Here is a 20,913-nt window from a genome sequence, read left to right on the forward strand (position 1 = left end):
ACTACGGAGGAATTCTTTCATCGACAATGGTTATCATGCTTATGGAATATGGATACACAAATTATCTGTAAAGGGTATTTCATGCCTCCAACATGTGGAAGAGTAATGACAATAATAGATTTGTGGGTGAAATAATGACGTGTGTATATATATATATATATATATATATAAGGGTTTGGGGCATTGGGGGAGGGGGGAGTATAGACAGATATAGATGAAATATAAACAAAAAAAAAAAAAAAAAAAACCACTAGGTGTCGTCAATATAAGTTTCGTTTGTGACCCACCAGATTTTGCCATAATAATATGGCATTTTCAATTGTTGGATAGATAGTTGATTATTTGGATATATCACTTGTCAAATTTTAATATCAAATTCAAACATATATATTCCTCCATTTACTGTCATTATTGTGTTCTTTTTTTTTAATTCATATGGGTTCAGAGCTATGCATTGTCACATGATAAACTCCTTTTGAGCTAAAACTTGACTTGTGAGTAGGGGGAACCTAAGGGTCTCCTAGTAAATTTTTTTGCATTGACCAAATACCAAATCAGATAACCCTTATATCACCAAAAAAAAAAAAATATATATATATATATATATATATATAATAAAAATAAAATTGATACACATCCTTTACTCATTGAGACTTGCACAAAAGGATTAAGACATGAAGTGAATAGTATTTTCCATTTGGCTATCATGTCATGTTATATTTGAAAGGACTTATGGATTCATGTACTTTACTTTGAAAAATAATAATGATGTATCAAATGAATCAGCAAAAAAAAAAAAAAAATATTATAATAATAAAAAAAAAAATTGGTGGTGTGAGGGACAAAGGGGGAGATGAAAAGAGAGAAACATAGAGGGAGAGATTTGTAGGATATTTAAAATTGGCACTTGCTTCTACCAGTAAGTTTTTTGTTTAACGACTATGAATATATTTGTTGTGCATTATTAGAATAGATTTATGAAATATATTTGTTGTGCATTATTGGAATAGATTTATGACGTATTATGAAACCCAATTATTATTATTATTTTTTCAGACCACGTTCTATATCCAAAATCTATTTTTGATAATCAACAACAAACATAGAAGCTTGTCACATTTCTATTTTGCCCACTTTCACGAGGCTCTCATTATTTTCACTTTTACAAAAATGTCAACAATTATAATCAATATGAGACTAGTTCCACCAAGACAACAACCAGGTAGTTTCTAAGACTTATATTGGAGAAACATGCATGGAACTCACCAATTTTACAATGTAGTCATGGTGGGTATCAATGGGGTGTAGTTGCAAGGGACATATACTTGTTGGGTTTGGAATACCATGGGTGTAGCACAATGGGGGTAGGAGCACAAGCACAACACATGTTTAGCCCATCGTCTTGTCATCCATATCAGCTACACATGAACTAGTTATGTTGGAATAAGAAATCTAACAATTTCGTATTCTATTGTAGCTTTTGATATCTATAATATTTGCTTACATGTTCAATGAATTTCTTAATAATAGTTGTTTACCAAAAAATGAAGTAATAACTATAATATTTTAGCATTTTAAATAGATATATTGACGCTAGCTAATACCAACGGCTAATAACGCCTTTTGCGGTATTTTTTAATATCTAAAGACGTCTAGTGTGATATTTTGTTCATATTAGACTGAAATTAGACATTTAAATACTATTTGTATTGACAATTCTAATAATAATCTCATGTTGTTCACGTATTTATGTTATTTTATATAGTTATATAGCCAATGTTATGTTATTTAACATATGTTGGAATTTATATAGAACGTCATGCATGCACTATATACATCATGCCCTTATTTATTTATTTATTTGTTGTAACACAAGCCCTTATTAAATAACATATTAAACGGCTGATGTTTAAAATTTTGTTCAGTGTTTAAGAAGAAATAGTAAAATTAAATCATCCATTTTTATTTCAAAATTAAGGGAAAATAATGGATTTTTTTCATTCATTTATTTATTTAAATTTTGTAACACTGCTTCCATATGAAAATACCTCTTTTAAGGTTTACACTTTGCAATTATCTTTAACTATTCGTGCTTGTATTAGCTCTATGTCATTAACTATGTTACATCAATTACATTAAGAACAATGAAAAATTGTTATTATAAAAAAATAAGTGAAAAAGAAAAGAGATTTTATTACGCAAAAAAAAAAATAAAAATCATAAGGATACTTTTCATGGTGGATGGAAAATGATTTGATTTATAAAAAAAAAAAAAAAAAAGTCTCGTATGAGTTGGTCAATGTGATAGAAGAAAAATATATTAAAAAAGAAAGTGATGAAAAACTTGCAACCATCTTTCTAGTAGAATTTAAATATATAATGAAAAGAAAATGTGGTTCTAGGTTTGATTATGAGTTTTATGAGGTGTGAAATTACCACGAAAGGACAAATTTCCTCATTTCTAGTTGAGTCTAACTTTAAGTCTACGGAAGAAATAGATTCCTCACCACATGAATATAATCTTATAGAATTTTGTCTATTTTTTTCCTCAATATTTGTTTCAAAGCTATATGTAGACTTGAAACTTCTACGCTCAATTTAAGTAAAGGAAAATCTTGCCGTAATCAAGGCATGTGGAAAAAATGTCTCAACCTTATTTTTTTGCTATTTTATTGTAACATATATATATATTTTAACGAGAGTAAATCGTAAATCTTGAAACATCTATCATATATATATTATTTTTTTTTTAACAACGGTAAATCGTAAATCTTGAAACATCTATCATATTTGCTGATGTCTCCTTCTCCCGCAGAGCTTTCATTTTCCTTGCGCTAGTTCTTGAGCTACGGGCTTTTATAATCTAAACCTTAAAAATCGGGTAATTGATAACATAGAACTCAAGTTTGTGGTTGGGTTGGACTGAAGTTTCTACCATTTGTTTTCTATGTGATTTAGGATGAAAAGTAAAAAGAAGCACGGAATAAACAATGTTTGAATCATGGTTTTAAATACCTATATTGGTTATTCTTTTTTAAATAAAATTTTGGATGATCATTTCTTTGATAAAATATCGGCTGATACCCTTACATATCAGCCAATATGATACCGATATTTGTTAACATTGTTTGGGAAATGGGAATCAACGCCCCTGGTCTTGATTCCAGCCGATTTTTTAACCCATTTTTTGAATTGATTCATGTTTGAACTAATTTTTTGACAATATTTTTCTATTTTAATCAGTAAAATAGCATAAAATCAATAGAAGCTACCTCTCAAGACCCTCAAGTTTATTGGATCAAAAGCTCCCAAAACTTATCGATTTTATGAATTTTTTGCTTATTTTTTTCTAGGGTTTCAACTGATTCTGACTGAAATCGGAATAAGCCGAACCGATTCGAAGTTAATATAATTCAAAATGACCATAGTAACCTTATTTCTTTCTGGTTTCTAAATCACCGGAAAATAGGAAAGGAGGATGTGCGGGTGCGGCATACACAGACACACACAATGGCTCCACCGAAGGGTGTGGTGGTCACAGTGCCAGTGCTAGTGCTCTCAGTGGCATCTGCTGCTATCTTCCTCTTCTTCCTTCTTTCTTCTCTCTCCTCATGCTCCTGCCCCCCACCTACCTCCACCGCCACTCAAACTACTTCGGCCGACAAGAGATCCACTACGGATCGAATATCTCCTACAGTAGAAGACCTCGCTTGGGTGAAAGATCAAATCCAGAAGAACAATCTACATATGCAACTCAATGTCCTCCGCAAGGGCATTAACCCTCGCACTCGCGCTCAACAGCTCGAAGATTTAACCCAGTAAACTCCTCTCTCTCTCTCTTAATGTTCGAGTTCGTAATTTCATTGTTTTGATGTAAATCGGAATCGAACGTGAACGTCAAGTTGCAGTAGTGATGAGTGTAACCTTACAGTTGGGCCATTTGTTTCAGATATAGGGTTTAATCTGTTGGATATGCTGACAACAGATATCAAAATTCCATTTCTTTTCGATTGTAGTAACTGTTTATTTGTTTGTTTTGTTCATTGGTTGGGGTTTGGGTTAATTTCGTACAATTTTGAATTTTCAGATTCAAGGGTATCTCACACTACGAAGGAGATGAAGCGAACAATCACACTTCCTTGCCATGCCCTGGAGAATTGCTTGTGGAGGAACACCACAGCAACTATGGGGAACCCTGGGCTGGAGGACGCGATGTGTTTGAGTTTCTTGCAGAGTCAGTTCAGCTGAAGTCAGACTCCCATGTCCTCGAGATTGGGTGTGGTACCCTTCGTGTTGGACTGCATTTTATCCGTTACTTGGTTCCAGAGCACTTCCATTGCCTAGAAAAGGATGAGCTTTCTCTTATGGCGGCATTTCGGTATGAGCTTCCATCTCAAGGTCTCTTGTACAAGCGACCTTTGATTTTGAAAGGTGAGGATATGGATTTCAGTAACTTTGGATCAGGTTTCCAGTATGATTTGATCTATGCAAGTGCTGTTTTCCTTCACATGCCGGATAAACTCGTCTGGGTAGGACTAGAGAAGTTGGTAGCTAGGTTGATACCTTATGATGGCAGGATTTTTGTCTCTCACAATATAAAGTTCTGTTCTCGATTGGGGGGAGAGGAGTGTACAAAAAAGCTATCGAGTCTAGGGCTGGAGTATCTTGGAAAACATAACCATGATAGCTTGCTCTTCAACCACTATGAGATTTGGTTCGAGTTCAGACGATCCAAGGTTTAAGGCTGTCAGCCACTATGAGATTTGGTTCGAGTTCAGACTATCAAAGGTTTAAGGCTGTGAGCCACTCCTTGCCAAATTCAAATTCAGTTGATGTGATTCACACTGAAGGATGCTGAATATAGCTTTATGTGCTAGTGTTTCCCTCGGTCCTTCCATGACATTTTTGGGTCATTGAAGTTAGAAGATCAACTATGAAGTTGCTGAAAAATATGCCAGTGTATCAGGTATTTGCAAAGAAGTTGGGACTCAGCTCTGTAATCATGGGAATTTTGCATTTGTAACTCTACTTTTGAGGTATTATCTCACAATGAATACAATGGTGATAGATTGGCTGCAGCAATTATCTTTTTGTCTCTCTTTTGATCATTAATGGATAGAGACTCCTCCATATTCTTTGAAGTTTTACTTAAAAGGCAACTACATCCTTCGTTGCGCACCTATTTCTAATGAGTTGTCAACAAGCTTTAGTTTTCAGAGGGGCTTAAGGGACTTTGTGGTTAGGAACATTTCTAATCATTGGATACTGGATCTGTCTGCACCCTAAAGCATGAAGTTGAATTCTCAACCAAACCATTTTCTGATATTGTGTTGAAAATATGCAAAAACCCCTTGAAGCCATTCCATCAAAACATTGTACCAAAGCTTTCTCCCTTGAAGCCATTCCATCAAAACATTGTGCCAAAGCTTTCTTTCGCCCTCCCTTCCGGGTGAAGGGAGGAAGAAGAACTCGGGAAAGACTCCAGAGAAGATGAAAGAAGTGATGCTGTGAACCTTAGGGGATGAAACATGAAGACGAGAAATTGGTTAGCCACATATTATCTACTGGAAATTTGCTAAAACTGTATACTTGGGCAAAACTTTAGTTGGGATAAGGGTGAGTAGTTGTTGTGTACTTAGGCATCACTTCCGGAGTTGATTCTCTTTGCTTGCACTGTGTATTTCACATGGTTTTGTGGTTATTTTTGGATTTGATTACCATAGCCACTGAACTTTGTTTTGAATCATTTGACATATTTTCCTTCTAACCACTAATCAGATTCAATGGAAGAGATAGTTCGGATTACCTGACCAGTTTATTTTTCGCTTGTAGCCTCCTTGGGGGGGCTCTGTTCTCTCCCTCACCCTAATATGCACCATTTTCAGTGGACCTTCCAAGATGACTTTAAATCCTTTTCTGGGGTGGTAAGATTCTTCATACTTTGGTTTCTGATATTCATAGCACAAGATTAGACAAAATCTTTTAATCTTTAGTTGAATGACTTGTTAGTTGTTACATGGTGCATGAATAAGAAGACAGGGAATATGAATGGCGATAGCTACGGGTTATGGATGTGATTAGGGGTGTCAATTCATGGACCGACCCGACAGAACCGACCGGAACCGACCGTTTAAAGCCCGGCCCGGCCCGGCCCGTTTATTAAACGTGTCGGGCTTGAGCCCGGCCCGTTTATAAACGGTCGGTCCCAGTCCTGATACTTGGACCGTCGGGCACCCGACCGAGACCGACCAATTAAGACCCGACCGAGACCGGTCTAGTTTGCACCGACCTGGCCCGGCCCGGTTGTAAGATTACTATTCTACCCCATATGAAAGAGTTAAAAAGAAAAAAACCAAAAACCCTAGGTTAAGTCTCTTCTCTTCTCTTCGTTTAACGGAAAGGAAGTGCCGCGGCCGCCGCTGTGCTCTGCGAGTCTGGGTCGAGCGTCGTCGTCGTCGTCGTCTCGCTTTCTGGGGGTCAGTGCGAGGCTGCGAGCTGCTGTGCTGTGCTCTGCGAGTCTGGGTCGAGCGTCGTCGTCATCGTCGGCTGCGAGCTGCTGTGCTGTGCTGTGCGAGTCTGGGTCCAGCGTCGTCGTCGTCTTCGGCTGCGAGCTGCTGTGCTGTGCTCTGCGAGTCTGGGTCGAGCGTCATCGTCGTCGTCGGCTGCGAGCTGCTGTGCTGTGCTCTGCGAGTCTGGGCCGACGAGCTGCTGTGCTGTGCTCTGCGAGTCTGGGCCGACGAGCTGCTGTGATGTGCTCTCCTTCAAAGAGCATGTAATTAAGGATATATGTAAATGTGATTCGCTTCCTTTTCATCTAATATTTATACATGCTTAAAAGTTGCTCCTCATAGGAATCTTGATGCAGTTAGGCATAGGGATACTAATTAAGGATATATGTAATTTTTTTTTCCTATCTTTTTAGTCCATCAGAGTCAAGTTTTGCTTTCAGTTTCAGGATAGGATTAGTACTTCTTTGTTTGATTCTATAAAACAGCATGTAAGCCAATGATTCTCAGTTGGTTTTTTTTGGAATGAAAGAATTTTGGATTGCTTAATGTTATCGGTGTGGTGCATCTATTGGCCATGTTGCCTTCTCCTTTGTCTGCGATTCTGAAATTCTTCAGGTACTGTCTCCTTCTAGCTTACATTCTTACTGGTATTTCATCCCCTCCTACCTCCTTCTCCCTTGCCTTTTCTTTTAAAAATGATTTCTGTTACTGTTCTTTCCTTTTCCCTGCGATTGGCAGTACCTCTGGGTTGAAAAGAAATCATTAGAACTCCCTGGTTGTAAGCCCAATCGACCTGAGATTTGGGTCAAAGGAAGCCTATTTATAGGAAATTCAAACCCTAGAGATTACTACCCTGTAATCCTCCTTTGTTGTGAGAAACCAGTTGAAACCCAGATCTGGTTCTTAGCCTACTGCTATGTTCAATTTCAGTGGTTGAGTAGCCTTTCTTCAATCAAGGTTTTGGGTGTCCACTAGTTGGGATTTGAGAGGCCTGATAGTGAAGAACCTTAGCCTGAAATTGCAGACTGGACCGTTTAAAAACCGGTTAAAGCCCGTTTAACATTAAACATGTCCGTAGCCCGGTTAAGACCCGACTAAAGCCCGATTAAGGTGGCCCGATTATAACCCGAGACCGACCGACCGAATATAAAGTGTACCATGCCCTCAATAACTAAGCCCGATTAGTTAAATGGGCGGACACGGTGTAGCCTTTGAAAGTCTTCAAACCCGATTAAGCCCGACCGAAACCGAACCGGCCCGACCGGTTGACACCCCTAGATGTGATGATCTGCATGCTCTATTGCCTGTGCCCAACAACTGTGTGTTCTTCTCAACCAGATTTCTCATTGCCTGAAATGTAGTTTCAGCATATATATATATATATATATATATATATATGTCTTGCGTATCTACTGGTCAATGTCACTCATTGTCTCATTCCCTTCAAAGGCATTAGTATCATATGAATGTAAGGATGATTCTGTGTGTCCTAGTTCTGGGTTGTGAAAGCCTGTGTAGACTGCCATTTTTTTTTTTGGTAGAATGTAGACTGCCATTTTCAAATTTGGAAAAAATGGAAAATCTTGTTATCACAAAGTTGGTGAAAAATAAGTTGTAACCTTATTTTCTTGCTCTTTTAGCGACCATAATTCACTTTCTATGTACTCATGGATCAATTGAGAGGATTTGGGGCAAGATTTGACGGTCTAGCTTAGGGGTGGTGGCTCATGAAACAATGGAGTGGATTTGGGGCAAGATTAGATGATCAATCTTAGGGGTTAGGGGTGGCAATTGAGTAAAGTTCGAGATGGGTATAAGTGTATAACTATATAACTAATGTTGTATCCAGCCATTTTAAAATATTGCAAATTGATAGTTGACCTATCTTGACCAACGGAAATCCATGCATGGAGCTCTGTTTAGTAGTGGGGTCGTAGGGATTGCGGCCTATGCCAGCACTTCCTGTGGTTTATGGGAAAGGGTTTTCCGAGCAAGTGGTTGAGGGTAAAAAGGAAGAGAAGGGAGAGGGGGGGGGGGTTGCAGGTGACGGCCAGGTCAGGAGATTCAATCTTGAAATCTCCTAGTGAGCATAGGCTTAGCACACCATAACTTCATCAACTACACTATGTAGTTGTTGTTCCTATTTACTATTTTTCATCCGTGTTGGTGTGTTTCTTATGCTGTTTAGTTGGGGGAAATGGAATTCAAACAAAGTGGTTGAAAACAAGGGTGTCAATTTATAATTGCTTTTCACACATCGGTAGAGTGATTAATAGCATTGTTGACTCTCTAGCTCGGAGGGTCCTGTCGTTAACATGTTCGACAGTTTGGCCCAACTCCACTCCTTGGCTTCTTGATGTATGTAATCGGGAGGCCTTGACTTTGCCACGTTCTAATATTCAATAAATCTATTTCTTACAAAAAATAAATAATTATAATTGCTAATTTCACCCAAAAAATATTAGAATTGGTATTAAAATCAGCTTCTTAAAATCATCTTGAAAATATTTGATTCATTATTGGTTTCGAACATTGTAATATCATTTGGTTTGGTTTTGATTATAGGCTAAAATCATTGGCTTGAACAAAGATGAATGACGTGTGTAACCTTTATAAAACGAATTGACCATACACCCTAAAAAGGCTAAAACACAAGTACTAAAATTGACTTAATTGTTTAAGGTATTCACCAAGTCATTTCATTTAAACCCAATTTTAACCGAACGGCACTGCATATAGAAAACCAAATAGGAACAAAATAAAATTGAACAAATTTGATTTAAATTTGTGGTCATGAAAAATTAGTTGGTTTATATAGTTCGTATATATTGTATACTAAAATCAATAAAAAATGAATGGAAAAAATCAGAATCAAAACGATTGACAGCCATGTGTGCATCTTATCACTATTTGCAAACCTAAATCATCAAGGAAATGAAATTTAGGCTTTAAAATTGTAAAGTTTAGATTTTGAAAGGGATGAGCTTCTAGTTCAATGGTAAACAGCTAGACCATTGAGTCTGACGTAAGTCCAAAGAAAATCGATAGTTTGACCTTTCTATCTTCCACCTTTATTTAGTACTATAGTAGTGCTTTAGTAGTTGATAATATGTGTGGGCACTAGTGTATTAGTTAGTAATAAGTGTGGGCAAATGAGCGCTTCTTGAGTCCACATGGGGTCCTGTCCGCCCTTGCGAATCGTGTGAAAGAGGAAAAGAAAAAAGAAAAAGAAAAAGGGAGAGAAAGAGAAAAGAAAAAGAATAAGGGGACATGCGGCATTTATATCATTTAAATTCTTCTAAGCCGTGTCCTTCGATTCTGTGATCGTTTCTTTTTCTTCATTCGTTTCCGCTTGTGGAGAGTCGGAACTGGGAAGTGAGAACGAGAAAACTAAGAACGTTCGAATCAAGTACAGGAACTGCGGAACGAATTAAACTAAGCCAATCTCTATTTATTTATCATCTAGCTGTGTTAAAGTTATGCAAGAGATGAATGATAGCAACACAGCGAGCAATGTCGCTCGAGCTATAGTTGCAGCCCTAGATTGGAGCTCGTCTCCCGAAGCAAGGAAAGCTGCTGTTTCTTATTTAGAATTTGTGAGTTGTTTACTCACTCTTCTATACCTTTTTCCTTCCAATTATCTAGTTTTGTCTGTATGAATCATTTAGGTTATGAAAAAGCTATCTTTTGAGGAAGATGATGAACTCGTTAAGCTTGAAATGGAGCTCATTTGTGCTGTATGGTCATCCTCTGTTTTTGCCTTCTACTATCGGTTAAGAAATGTGCTTAATTATTTCTTATTATTGAAGCTGGTAACAAGGATTGAAGTTTGAACTTTCAGCATTCTACCGGTGGTTATGATTTGATAGCGATACTACAAGGGCAGGGGAGTTCGGGACATTAATTATCACTATGACGTTAGATCATAGCGATAGTGATAACCAGTTGCATGATGGAATTACTTGAAGTTTTGCATATAGAAGCTTCCATTCTATTTTAAACTATTGATTTTATTGCTCATTTGCTTCGCTTAGTACAATTATTTGGTTTATAGCGGTGGTTAGTGATAATCAGGAACGAGGTATTTGCTTTTGCTGCGTTTCCATTCGATTGTTTTGGAACTTGTGGATCATCTTGTGGATATGGGCCACATAGCGCACATTGTCATCGTCTCAAATGTTTTGCAGGTGGACAGCTCCTTGGGTTAGCTACAAGGGAAACCTAATCATTCCTAATCATTTAATTTGACGTTTTTTCCTTAAAAATTTACCTGCCAGTTCAGAACCACAGCAAAAATTATTATTGAATTTCCAAAATTTTATTATTGAATGCACTCTCTATGAATTGGTCATTTGTCTGTCCATGCCAACCAAAGTGTTTCTCAACGCAGATGCTCTTGAGTGCCTCCAGAGCCGTAGTTCATCACCAGGTTTATTTTCTTACTGGAGTTATGTATGTGAGGACTTTGATAAGGCCTTTAATATGGAAGGTGGGCTAACCTACTATGTCTATATTACCCGCGGGAGAGTATGGGAAATTTAAGAGAAGATTGAGCTACGAACTTAAATAGATAGTTGGATTTGTGTTTTTGCTGGCTCAATAGTCCAGTAAAGGATATAAAAAATGAAAGGGGCAACTAAAAGAAGATTTGACAAAGATTTTGAATTTTATAGGGCAATTAATAGGGGGGGGGGAAGGTATGGGTTTAATTTGGTAAACATTGGTGCTTAAGAGCTGATATATTTAGTGGAGAAGGGGGCGTACATTCTGGTTTACTACAACCCAGTGGTTGGGGAATCAAATGTAAGGGAAATAGGGTCTTGCTAAATGGCCGAATTGATCATCGAATTGATAAAAGAAGGAATGGTGCTTTTGGTTTAGTTATACATTTCCAATACCCATACAAAATTAAATCCTAACAGAAGTTGGACAACGGGACTCCTTATCGCATATAAATGGATCATATCTACTCAAATTCTCATATGGGACTGATATCATCATAACATTTGAAGTAAGGGCTTGATGCTTCCTTCCATGTACTTTAATAGGCTGCTAACAATTCCCATTAAAAGCCCCACAAATGGCTGTATTTTAAGGGTTGGGATGGACTCTGAAAAATGTAGAGGAACTAAAGATCTGTTCGTTGAATATAGATACCGAATTTACATGATAAAGGTTCACATTTGGGAGCTTCTCCGCCAAGGAACATCCACATCTAGTTTCTTGAATTAAGTAGGAGGTGGGGGCATAGTACGAGAGTGATGCAGTTTGAAGAAGGAAGAAGGAGAGGTTGACTGGGGACTGGGGGCTGCACTGGATTGCGTGGGAATTGCTCTAGAAGGCTGGAGTGCTGTTGTGTGAGAGATCTTCTTGTAGGGCCCAGCTGATTGGAGATGAAACATTTTCCTTTATTTTAGGATCTTAGTTTGTCTTATCTTATCTGGCCCTTGTGTGGAGGGGTTTATTAGTAGTAGGTAGTTTCTAAGTTTGTTACTAATTTATTACTTGTTTTAAGTTCCAAGGTTAGTTTCTATTTTGGTGTACATTGTTTGTTTTAGAGGGCTGGATTTTATAAAAGCTTATTAGTTTCTATTTCCTAAGATTTCAAGTTGTAAAGGAACTCCTTTTCATTCAAGGAAAGTTCGGTTGTTGCTGATTTGATCAAAGTTAATAAATAAAGAGAAGTGTTACTCTATATGCCCAACGATTTTGTTTTTTGATTAAAAAAAACTATGGCTATGACGCTATTGTAGTTTCCTTTGTGAGATGCAGTTTGCAAGGTGAGAGGCTTTGCATGGTTGGTGAGATGCTGATCCAGGCTTGAATGAGATGTTCAAGTCATATACCCTTCCTCCTATCATCTTCTACTTCCATTTCAAATCTGTTCCTGTGCATCCAGGTAAGTAGTGTTCCTGTTCTATGTGATTTAATACTTTTAGAAGACTGTTGAAGAGGTGTTACTGCTGTGTTGCCATGTTACATATCTTTATTACATCTGAAGTTTCTGTTGATCAAATACATGCTCGCGGTTCTTCGTTTCTGCCTTTATTGTTCTGCAACATTGAGGTATTGATATATCTTCATCTAGTCCTTGAATCCTTAAGAAATTTTGGGAATAATTAATACCTAGTGGTCAGACCCTTTTATTGGTTAAATTTTGGCCCTGATCAGTCTTGTGGATTGGTAGTTATTAATGGTTACTATTTCTGAATTTTTAAGTTTCTAATTTGGTACCATCAGCTTAACTCCCAATTCAACCGTTGGATTGCTACGATGTTTTGGGAAGTTGTTCCTTCATACGAGTCCTAAACTTGATTAACTTTGAGGCTAATCTGATTTGTTGTTGGTGGTTATTGTATTTCTCCTATTCTGGCCTTTATTCATGCCCTGCGGTTCTGCTTGTTGGGTTGGAATCTGAAACCTTCTTAAGGATGAATTGATTCCATCAAAGAGAGAATAGAATAACAAGACTTTGAGTAGGTAAGAAGCCTAAAATATTATAGTTGTAGCTTATCACTTAAACACCACCCCCCCCCCCAAAAAAAAAAGAGTGCTTTCTCTACCCAAAAAAAAGTCAACTTCAACAAATGGTGTGTATCCCCATCATGAGATGCGGTTGTTCTGCCCTTCAATAGAAATGGTTTCAGGAATTGGTGTATTTCAATTTTGGTTGTCTGATGCTGATCTGTATTAGTATTTGTTAGAGCAAACACCAACTAATATGAAAATAAGCAAAGACAAATCCACACAATACATAGAGATTTAACGAGGTTCACACACCGATGTGGTGTGCTACGTCCTCGGCGAAGAAGATGTTTCACTATGTAGAAGAGAGATTACACCCAAACAATGGCGAGAAAACTCGCTCTAATACCCTAGCTCGAAAACCCCCCAAAATTACAATGACTTGCTCAACAAGACGATAGTACATTATATATTCCTCCAAGTCACGGGTCGATCCATTGGGTTGCGGTCGATCAGGTCGAACCATACCACTTGTTCCAAGTTTGTACGGGAATTTCTGGCCAAAAATCACAAATATCATTGTTTTTTCAAGGCTTCAAGTCGAAACTAGGGAAACCAGTTTTGTCCTAAATATGATATTTCTTATAAAGCTAAATTATTGTTTCAGTCGAAATTTCATCAAATTGGTACATATCGTCAAAATTTCAGCGGAACACCGAAGTTTGACCGAAATCTTGTATTTTAGTATCGCACTATATTTTTTTCTGACAAATGCCGAAACTGAAAAATTCGCGAAATTTCAGTTCTTGAAAGTTGAAACCATGCATAGGGCCCTTCTTATTGATTGGTTATGTGTTTGTAAATAATTACTAGTGGGGTAAATCCTAATTCGTGGGTGAATGCATATATATACACTTACAGTTATACTTTTATCTTTTTGCATATACTGTATTGGGGTTTTTCTTCCCCATGCTCATGTAATTATCCGTTTTATAAATATAATTATAAGCCACTTGTTGCTTCTGATAAAGGAAAAACTCTGATATGTATATGCACCTGTATGAATGTATACAAAGTCAGACTCTCAGCTGTAGAAAGAAAAAAAGTGATTTCCTTTTTTTGTATGGACTTTGTTGCACCAGTTTGGGTACAGGTATGTAGTGAGTAGTTGGATCTATCTGAATCCCAAAACTAATGTTCCTGGGATATTTGTCCAAAAAAGGGTGCTGGTATTGGAAACCAGTTAAAATGTGTCAGAAAGGGTGGTCAATATTCTTTTTCTTCTCGACCATGTCCTTGTGTCTGACAGTTGTATTCATGTTGGACAAATCCCTTACCCATATGCATGTCGTGTCAGGGGTGAAAAATTTACTTGGCTTCGTGAAGGCAATTTAAAAGTTCAGGATGATTTTCCGACTATGATTTATAAGCTTATTGTCTCCCCACATGGTGTATATCTTCTTTTCTGAAAAGGCAATTGAACATGTAAGCTTATTGCATTATGAATGATTAAGTTATCATTTACTGTTTCCTTTTTTCAGTTATTGTTTCTCTTTTTCCCGTAAATAATGAGCTATGTGTGATTCCAGCCTGTTATTTGATTTGCATGTCGCTGATACTAAACTTTCCTGAATGTTTGCAGATAAAATCAGGAGATATTGGTGTTCTGGCAAACATATCATTCCTTTTGGTTAGGAGGGATTGGTCTTCTGAGATTCGGTTACATGCATTCAAAATGCTGCAGGTTGATGCCCATTTATGATATAAAATTGTTCCTTCATAATTGCAGATATCATGTACCCATAGGGTTGGGGTAGACTGCAAAATGGTCCGTCAGTGAAAAAAATGTACATTTAGGTTATATGTCTTGGGGGGGAGGGAGTGGGGAATTTCACCTTTTGATGGTCTGAGTAGGCATCCTCTTATTTCTATTTTAAATACCAATTGATGTCAGCCATCCATTTTTCTAGTTAACTACTTTAGACAATGCAATTAGAATTCAGCTGGCCATCCAAAAATGAAATAGGTCGAAAGCTTAGGATCATGCAATTGTGTTCATTTTAGGCACATCAGCTGCTATTGGTTACCAATTCATTGACGTGTACTTCCTTTTCCATGATTTCATCTATTTCATGTGTCTTATGCAGCTGCGAATAGACTGTTGTGTTCTACGTGAATGATATCCTGTGTTAGGATCAGAGATCTCTCAAGAGGGGGGGTGGGTGAATTGGGATATAAAATTTGAAAGACTAAAACACAAGGTTCAAAAACTGTTGGCGAGATTACAAGTGGAAGCAATGAGTTTTTGACACTCACCTACAACTCAAGAAAATGTAGGGGGAAAAAGAGAAAGCAAAATAGAGAACACAAGGGATTCAGAGTGGTTCGGGCAACTCCCTATGTCCACTACCAAGGCTTCTCAAGCACTTAGATTTCTACTATCTCAATTGCTCTCCTAGGTAGCGATCAAACCCTTACACTTTCTAGTTTTTACACGGCTCACTACAAACCCAAAGTGTTTTCCTCCATGGCTCACACCAAACCCGACAATTTCACCTTGTTACTCCTTTTGTGTGGACAAACTTCCATAGAAGGAACTACAACCCTTTCAAGAAACTGAGAGAAGGAAATATACAACTTCTTAGAAGATGAACTGGAAAATAAAGCTCAAGATCTCTCACAAACAATAAAGCCCGAGAAGTTAGGAATACTTAGTTAAAGCACATAAAACAGTGTTGTTAAAAGTTGTTTTGAATGTCTAGTGTGGACAACCCGCTGATCGTGAACAGATTTCCATGGACTTCCAATGGAAAAATATCTAGCCATTGGACCCCCAACGATCAAATTTGTTACTGTTGAAAATCATGTCACGTAGGTGTTCGTATAGGAGTGCGGGTGTCTGTGTTAGCTCAGTGGATGTCTTCGAATGTTGGACTGGTTGAGGGAGTTTGACATGTCTGAGAGTTAGATCTTCCGAATGTGCGTCTGCATGGTCTACCTGACGTCTCTTTAGGAGCATAGACGTGAGCATTCTTATTCGAAGAACTTTGACTCAATGACCCAATTTGCTCTCAAAACACTACTCGGGCATCTTTATAGGTTTGTGAACGTCTGTCCCACTCAGCGGATGTCTCCTTCACCGGATGACCTCTTACTGAAGGACTGAAAAGATACTCCAATTTAACCAGATGTCTCTGCGATTAAGCAAACATCTCCTTTGGTAGCGGATGTCTACATGGAGAAGCGGACAATCATAGACAGCAATGGTGTCTGTATAGATTTAACTCGATTGAACAAGATTATGAGTATAAGGAAGATGTCAGATGAGTGGAGGAGAAGCATTGTAGACCACATATTAAAAAATAAAGGGGATATCTGCAATAACTATAGAGGCATAAAACTTATGATCCATACTATGAAGTTTTGGGGAGAAGGTTATTGAAATCCACTTGAGAAGGAAATCTGCTATCTCAAATAACCAATTTTGTTTTATGCCAGGGAGATCATCAATATAAGCTATTTACTTGCTCAAGAGACTCATGGAAGCCTTTATAGAGCTGCCAAGAAAGACCCCATATGGTCTTTATTGACCTGAAAATGACGTATGATAGAGTTCCTAGTGAGTTAATTTGGCATGTCCTAAAGAAGAGAAGGGTATTGAGTAAATATATGGATATAATGAAAGATATGTATGTTGACATTGTAACTAGTGTGAGAACCAAGGGCAGTTAAGGTAGTGAGTTCCCAATTACTATTGGGCTTCATCAAGGGTCAGCTTTAAGCCCTTATCTATTTGCGCTTGTAATGGATGAATTGACAAAAAACATTCAAGGTGAGGTTCCATTGTGTATGCTTTTCGTTGACGATATTATTTTATTGGATGACACAAAAACATGGCTCAACGCTATGGAGATCGACCTTGGAATCAAGAGGCTTTAAGATAAGTAGAATAAAGATAGAATATATGATGTGTAACTTTAGTCACACTACGATGGATAACGATGCGGTGACTATTGAGGAAGAGAGATTCCCCAAAATGACTATTTTAGATATTTGGGATCTATCATAAATAAAGAAGGCGCTATATAGGATGATGTGTCATATAGAATTAAAGTGGGATGGGCGAAGGGGAGAGGTGTGTCCGGAGTTTTGTGCGATCGACGTGTTCCTGTAAAACATAAAGGGAAATTCTATAGGACAATCGTACGCCCTACTATGCTGTACGAGGTGGAATGTTGGGTAGTTAAGAAACGATATATTGATAAGCTATGTGTAGCGGAGATGAGAATGTTAAGATGGATGTGTGGAAAAACTAGGAGGGATAAGGTAAGGAATGAATGTGTTGGAGCATATTTGGGAGTTGCCCCAATCTATGATAAGTTTTGGGAAAGCCGTTTGAGATGGTATGGCCATGTTCAATGGAGGCCATTGTATGCACCAGTAAGGAGGAGTGATCTGATCCAGATAAAAGGATCTAAGAGAGCTAGGGGCAAGCTAAAAATGACAGGAGGAGAAGTAGTGAGGGAAGATATGCATAGATTAGGCCTTGTCCCAAGTATGGCGTCGAATAGAGCGGATTGGAGGGCTAGGATCCAAGTTGCGGCCCCATCCAGATGTGTTCTACTTTGTTACTGTTTTTAGTCATCTGTCTCCTTTCACTTTCACTTTCACTTTCACTTTTCCTTTTCCTTTTTCTTGTCCTTTCTTTGATCCATGTGGCCAACACCATTAAGTTGGGATAAGGTTTTCTTCTTCTTGTTGTTTCTAGCCACCTAAGTTTAAGGATTTTTCCAATTAGTCCTAAGTGGCTTGTAGAGGTCTTTAATGTTAGTGAGGGACTATTACATATAGGTTACAACAACAACAACAACATAGTCTTATACCGACTAAATGGGATCGGTCACATGGATCCTTGCTCTCCAATCAGCTCTATTCGAAGTATACATGATATGAGGCCTAAGCTATGCATGCCTTTCCTCACTTCTCCTATGGTTATTTTCGGCTTGCCCTTGGATCTTTCAGATAGTTCAATCTGAATCAAATCACTACTCCAAACTGGTTGGGATACACCCTGCATTCCCTCCCTCCGTCCGGACAGCATAGAGATCTAGATTTCCTGACCCATCAAAATTGTTTACACAAAGTCTTTGATTGAGGGATTCACACCGCAAAGCCAATTTAGGCGAATATTACCTTTCCATCAATCCCAATTATGATGATGTCCCTGGAAGTGATTTTTTTTTTCCTTGGAGCATTGGAATTTATTGGTTGAATGGATCTATACTTGCAAGTCATTGTTTCTTGAGACCTTCTGGTCAATTTGAATGCTCAGAAACTTATATATAACAAATCCATCAGTATCTTTGTCAAACTGTGGCCAGAAAATTGCACGGCTTTAGAATGGCTTTAGTTGTATCTCATTTCGTTATTCTGGAAAAAAAATTCGAGCCTGAAGATAGTGAATGGACATTTTTATTGTTATCAGCAGCAATAGAATGTTAGTTTTTATACTTTGCTAGACATGTGTATTCAAGTTCAGCTGCAAGTAGCAACCTATAAAATCAGCGCATTGAAAAACAGGGGGTCTGATTAAACTATACCATCTTGCTGCACATTCCCAAGAGGAACCCCCATTAATTTGGATAAATTGGTTCAGTAAGTGTGGCCAACTTGGGATGAGTTTCCATTTCTGCATACTAGCAAGAGATTCTTAGCAAGGACTTGTCACAATGCTCTCTCTTAATTACCTCTGTGCTTCAGCTACATGATGTTGAAAGTATCTTTTGCAGCATTTGGTTCGCTTGAGATGGGAGGAATTAAGCTCTGCAGAAAGAAGAAACTTTGCCAATGTTGCTGTTGGTTTGATTTCTGAGATAGCAAATCCTTGTGAATTGTGGGCTTTGAAAAGTCAAACAGCTGCCCTAGTTGCTGAGGTTTTGCCTATTATGCTTTGGGTTTTGGTCAACTTTCTGCTCTTTTTTGTTGTAGCCATTCATTGCTCTTTCTCTGTGGCAGATAGTCAGGAGAGAAGGAATAAGCCTGTGGCAAGAGCTCCTACCATCAATGGTTTCACTGTCTAACAATGGTCCTATACAAGTATGCCTTCTCTTAAACAATTTCTTCTTCTTGTTTATTCTATTACTTTGGGATAAACTTAGTTGAGTTGAATTTACTTTACTACTTTGTACCCTGCAAATCTATATGATGTATTTAGTTGACCTTTTCAATTCTTTCTAGGCTGAGTTGGTGTCCATGATGCTGAGGTGGCTTCCTGAAGATATTACAGTTCATAATGAAGATTTAGAAGGTCTGTAAGAGGCCCCACTGACTGTACTGACTTTTGATAGAAGTTTTTTCTTATAAATTTTGAACTTGAACTTACAATACCAATTCTATCATATTGCTACCCTTTGCTGCCCTGCTTTGACTGTGTATTTTGCAGGAGATCGACGTAGGGTATTATTACGTGGGCTTACTCAATCTTTGCCTGAAATTTTGCCTTTACTATACACTGTAAGTCATGATTCTTGCTGCTGGTAGAAACAGGATGGTTTGGCTCTATGGGGAATCTCTAATTCATGGACACAGTTACTTGAAAGGCACTTTGGAGCCGTATTAAGTGAAGTGGGCAATCAACATCTAGACATTGCAAAACAGCATGCAGCCACAGTAACAGCCACCCTCAATGCTATTAATGCTTATGCTGAGTGGGTCCCACTACATGATCTTGCAAAATTTGGTCTTATTCATGGGTATGATTTAGCCATTTCCAAATTTCTTGGCGAATCTTTTTTATCTGGATTTTTGTCATAATAATTTATTTTTCTTCTTAAAATAGGTGTGGGTGTTTACTTTCTTCTCCCGACTTCCGTCTCCATGCTTGTGAATTCTTCAAACTTATCTCTCCAAGGTATCCAATGTGGAGGCTTTGAAAGTTAAATCCATATGCAACTGAAGATGCTTTGACTGTTCCAGTGGCACTTGTTCTCATGGTTTCTTTTTTGGGTTCTTATTTATGAACTTTCAGGAAGAGACCTATTGATGACACAGCTTCAGAATTTGATTCTGCAATGAATAATATCTTTCAGATCCTGATGAATATATCACAAGATTTCTTATTCGGGTCTACCTCCAGCAGTGGTGGTCTTGATGAAAGTGAATTTGAGTATGCTGAATATATATGTGAGAGTATGGTGTCATTGGGTTCTTCTAACTTGCAATGTATTGTTGGTGATAGCACCATATTACCTCTTTATCTTCAACAGGTAACTGTCTATTTAGTTAATGTTATTTGAAATCTTCACCATCTTATGCATTGTATTGGTTCTGGCTTAGATTAGTACGGATATAGAACTAAAAGAGGATTTGAGATGCTGTGGAGGCCTTGGCTCTTTGGTTTTTCATATATATTGTTAGAGATCAGTGAACCAATCAGCCTAGTGATAAGTGAGCTATCATCTTTTGATCCTCTTTGCTTCTTGGGAGGAGTTTCTTCCCATATTATTTGGAAGCACAGTGTTTCAATGGATACTATTCTTTAGCCACCACTACAATTAGATCACCAAGTGGTATGAGATCAAGAGCTTGCACAGAATTTGAATTGAGCCATCTAACCTGTGTCTGAATTTTCCTTGCTTTGAAGTTCTCTGAATATGCAAATGCCTGGAAGGGCATAGAAAATCTCATGAAAGAATTTCCTTCTGAAAAAAACGAGATGCTAAAAGACCCACCCATTTGCTGATGACTGCAGTCTGCCTACATGGTAGCATACCATAGTCTGTCAATCTTTGATATCCAAGTTACGACGGAGAACTCTGATTCTGATTTTTTCCTGGTCTGTTTTCAGACAATGCTCAAATAACTTCAACATTGAGAGAACCCCTTTGAAACCAGATGTTCCTACGAGCTCTTATTCCCTCCCCCACGCCCCACACCAACC

The 20,913-nt window shown here is 37.9% G+C and overlaps 2 protein-coding genes across 3 annotated transcripts in view; both read left to right on the forward strand.

Annotated features, from left to right (window-relative positions):
- Positions 1 to 3,465: 3,465 nt before the first annotated feature.
- Positions 3,466 to 5,082, forward strand: LOC122057133. The gene is made up of 2 exons (XM_042619136.1): positions 3,466 to 3,818; positions 4,088 to 5,082. Exons 1-2 carry the CDS (start codon positions 3,511 to 3,513, stop codon positions 4,740 to 4,742), a joined length of 963 nt encoding a protein of 320 aa, XP_042475070.1. The 5' UTR covers positions 3,466 to 3,510; the 3' UTR covers positions 4,743 to 5,082.
- A 4,697-nt stretch (positions 5,083 to 9,779) lies between these two features.
- LOC122057700 (protein HASTY 1) overlaps positions 9,780 to 20,913 on the forward strand; it is a 43,925-nt gene continuing 32,791 nt past the window's right edge. Inside the window, exons 1-9 of one of the 2 annotated variants that reach the window (XM_042619908.1) lie at positions 9,780 to 10,105; positions 14,617 to 14,718; positions 18,764 to 18,907; positions 18,990 to 19,070; positions 19,212 to 19,281; positions 19,417 to 19,487; positions 19,563 to 19,726; positions 19,813 to 19,884; positions 20,002 to 20,239. In XM_042619908.1, the coding sequence (XP_042475842.1) occupies positions 9,989 to 10,105; positions 14,617 to 14,718; positions 18,764 to 18,907; positions 18,990 to 19,070; positions 19,212 to 19,281; positions 19,417 to 19,487; positions 19,563 to 19,726; positions 19,813 to 19,884; positions 20,002 to 20,239 (1,059 nt within the window). In that variant the 5' untranslated portion in view covers positions 9,780 to 9,988. The remainder of the gene's footprint in view (positions 10,106 to 14,616; positions 14,719 to 18,763; positions 18,908 to 18,989; positions 19,071 to 19,211; positions 19,282 to 19,416; positions 19,488 to 19,562; positions 19,727 to 19,812; positions 19,885 to 20,001; positions 20,240 to 20,913) is intronic. The other variant, XM_042619907.1, reaches the window with a different exon arrangement.

This window comes from Macadamia integrifolia, chromosome 12 (assembly GCF_013358625.1).
Source record: "Macadamia integrifolia cultivar HAES 741 chromosome 12, SCU_Mint_v3, whole genome shotgun sequence".
Classification (NCBI taxonomy): Eukaryota; Viridiplantae; Streptophyta; class Magnoliopsida; order Proteales; family Proteaceae; genus Macadamia; species Macadamia integrifolia.

Bases quoted from the DNA above. Each gene is read 5' to 3' on its own strand.
- LOC122057133 (XM_042619136.1), top strand. From the start codon at position 3,511: ATGGCTCCACCGAAGGGTGTGGTGGTCACAGTGCCAGTGCTAGTGCTC. The intron at 3,819-4,087 runs GTAAACTCCTCT...TTGAATTTTCAG, and splicing joins CAGCTCGAAGATTTAACCCA to ATTCAAGGGTATCTCACACT.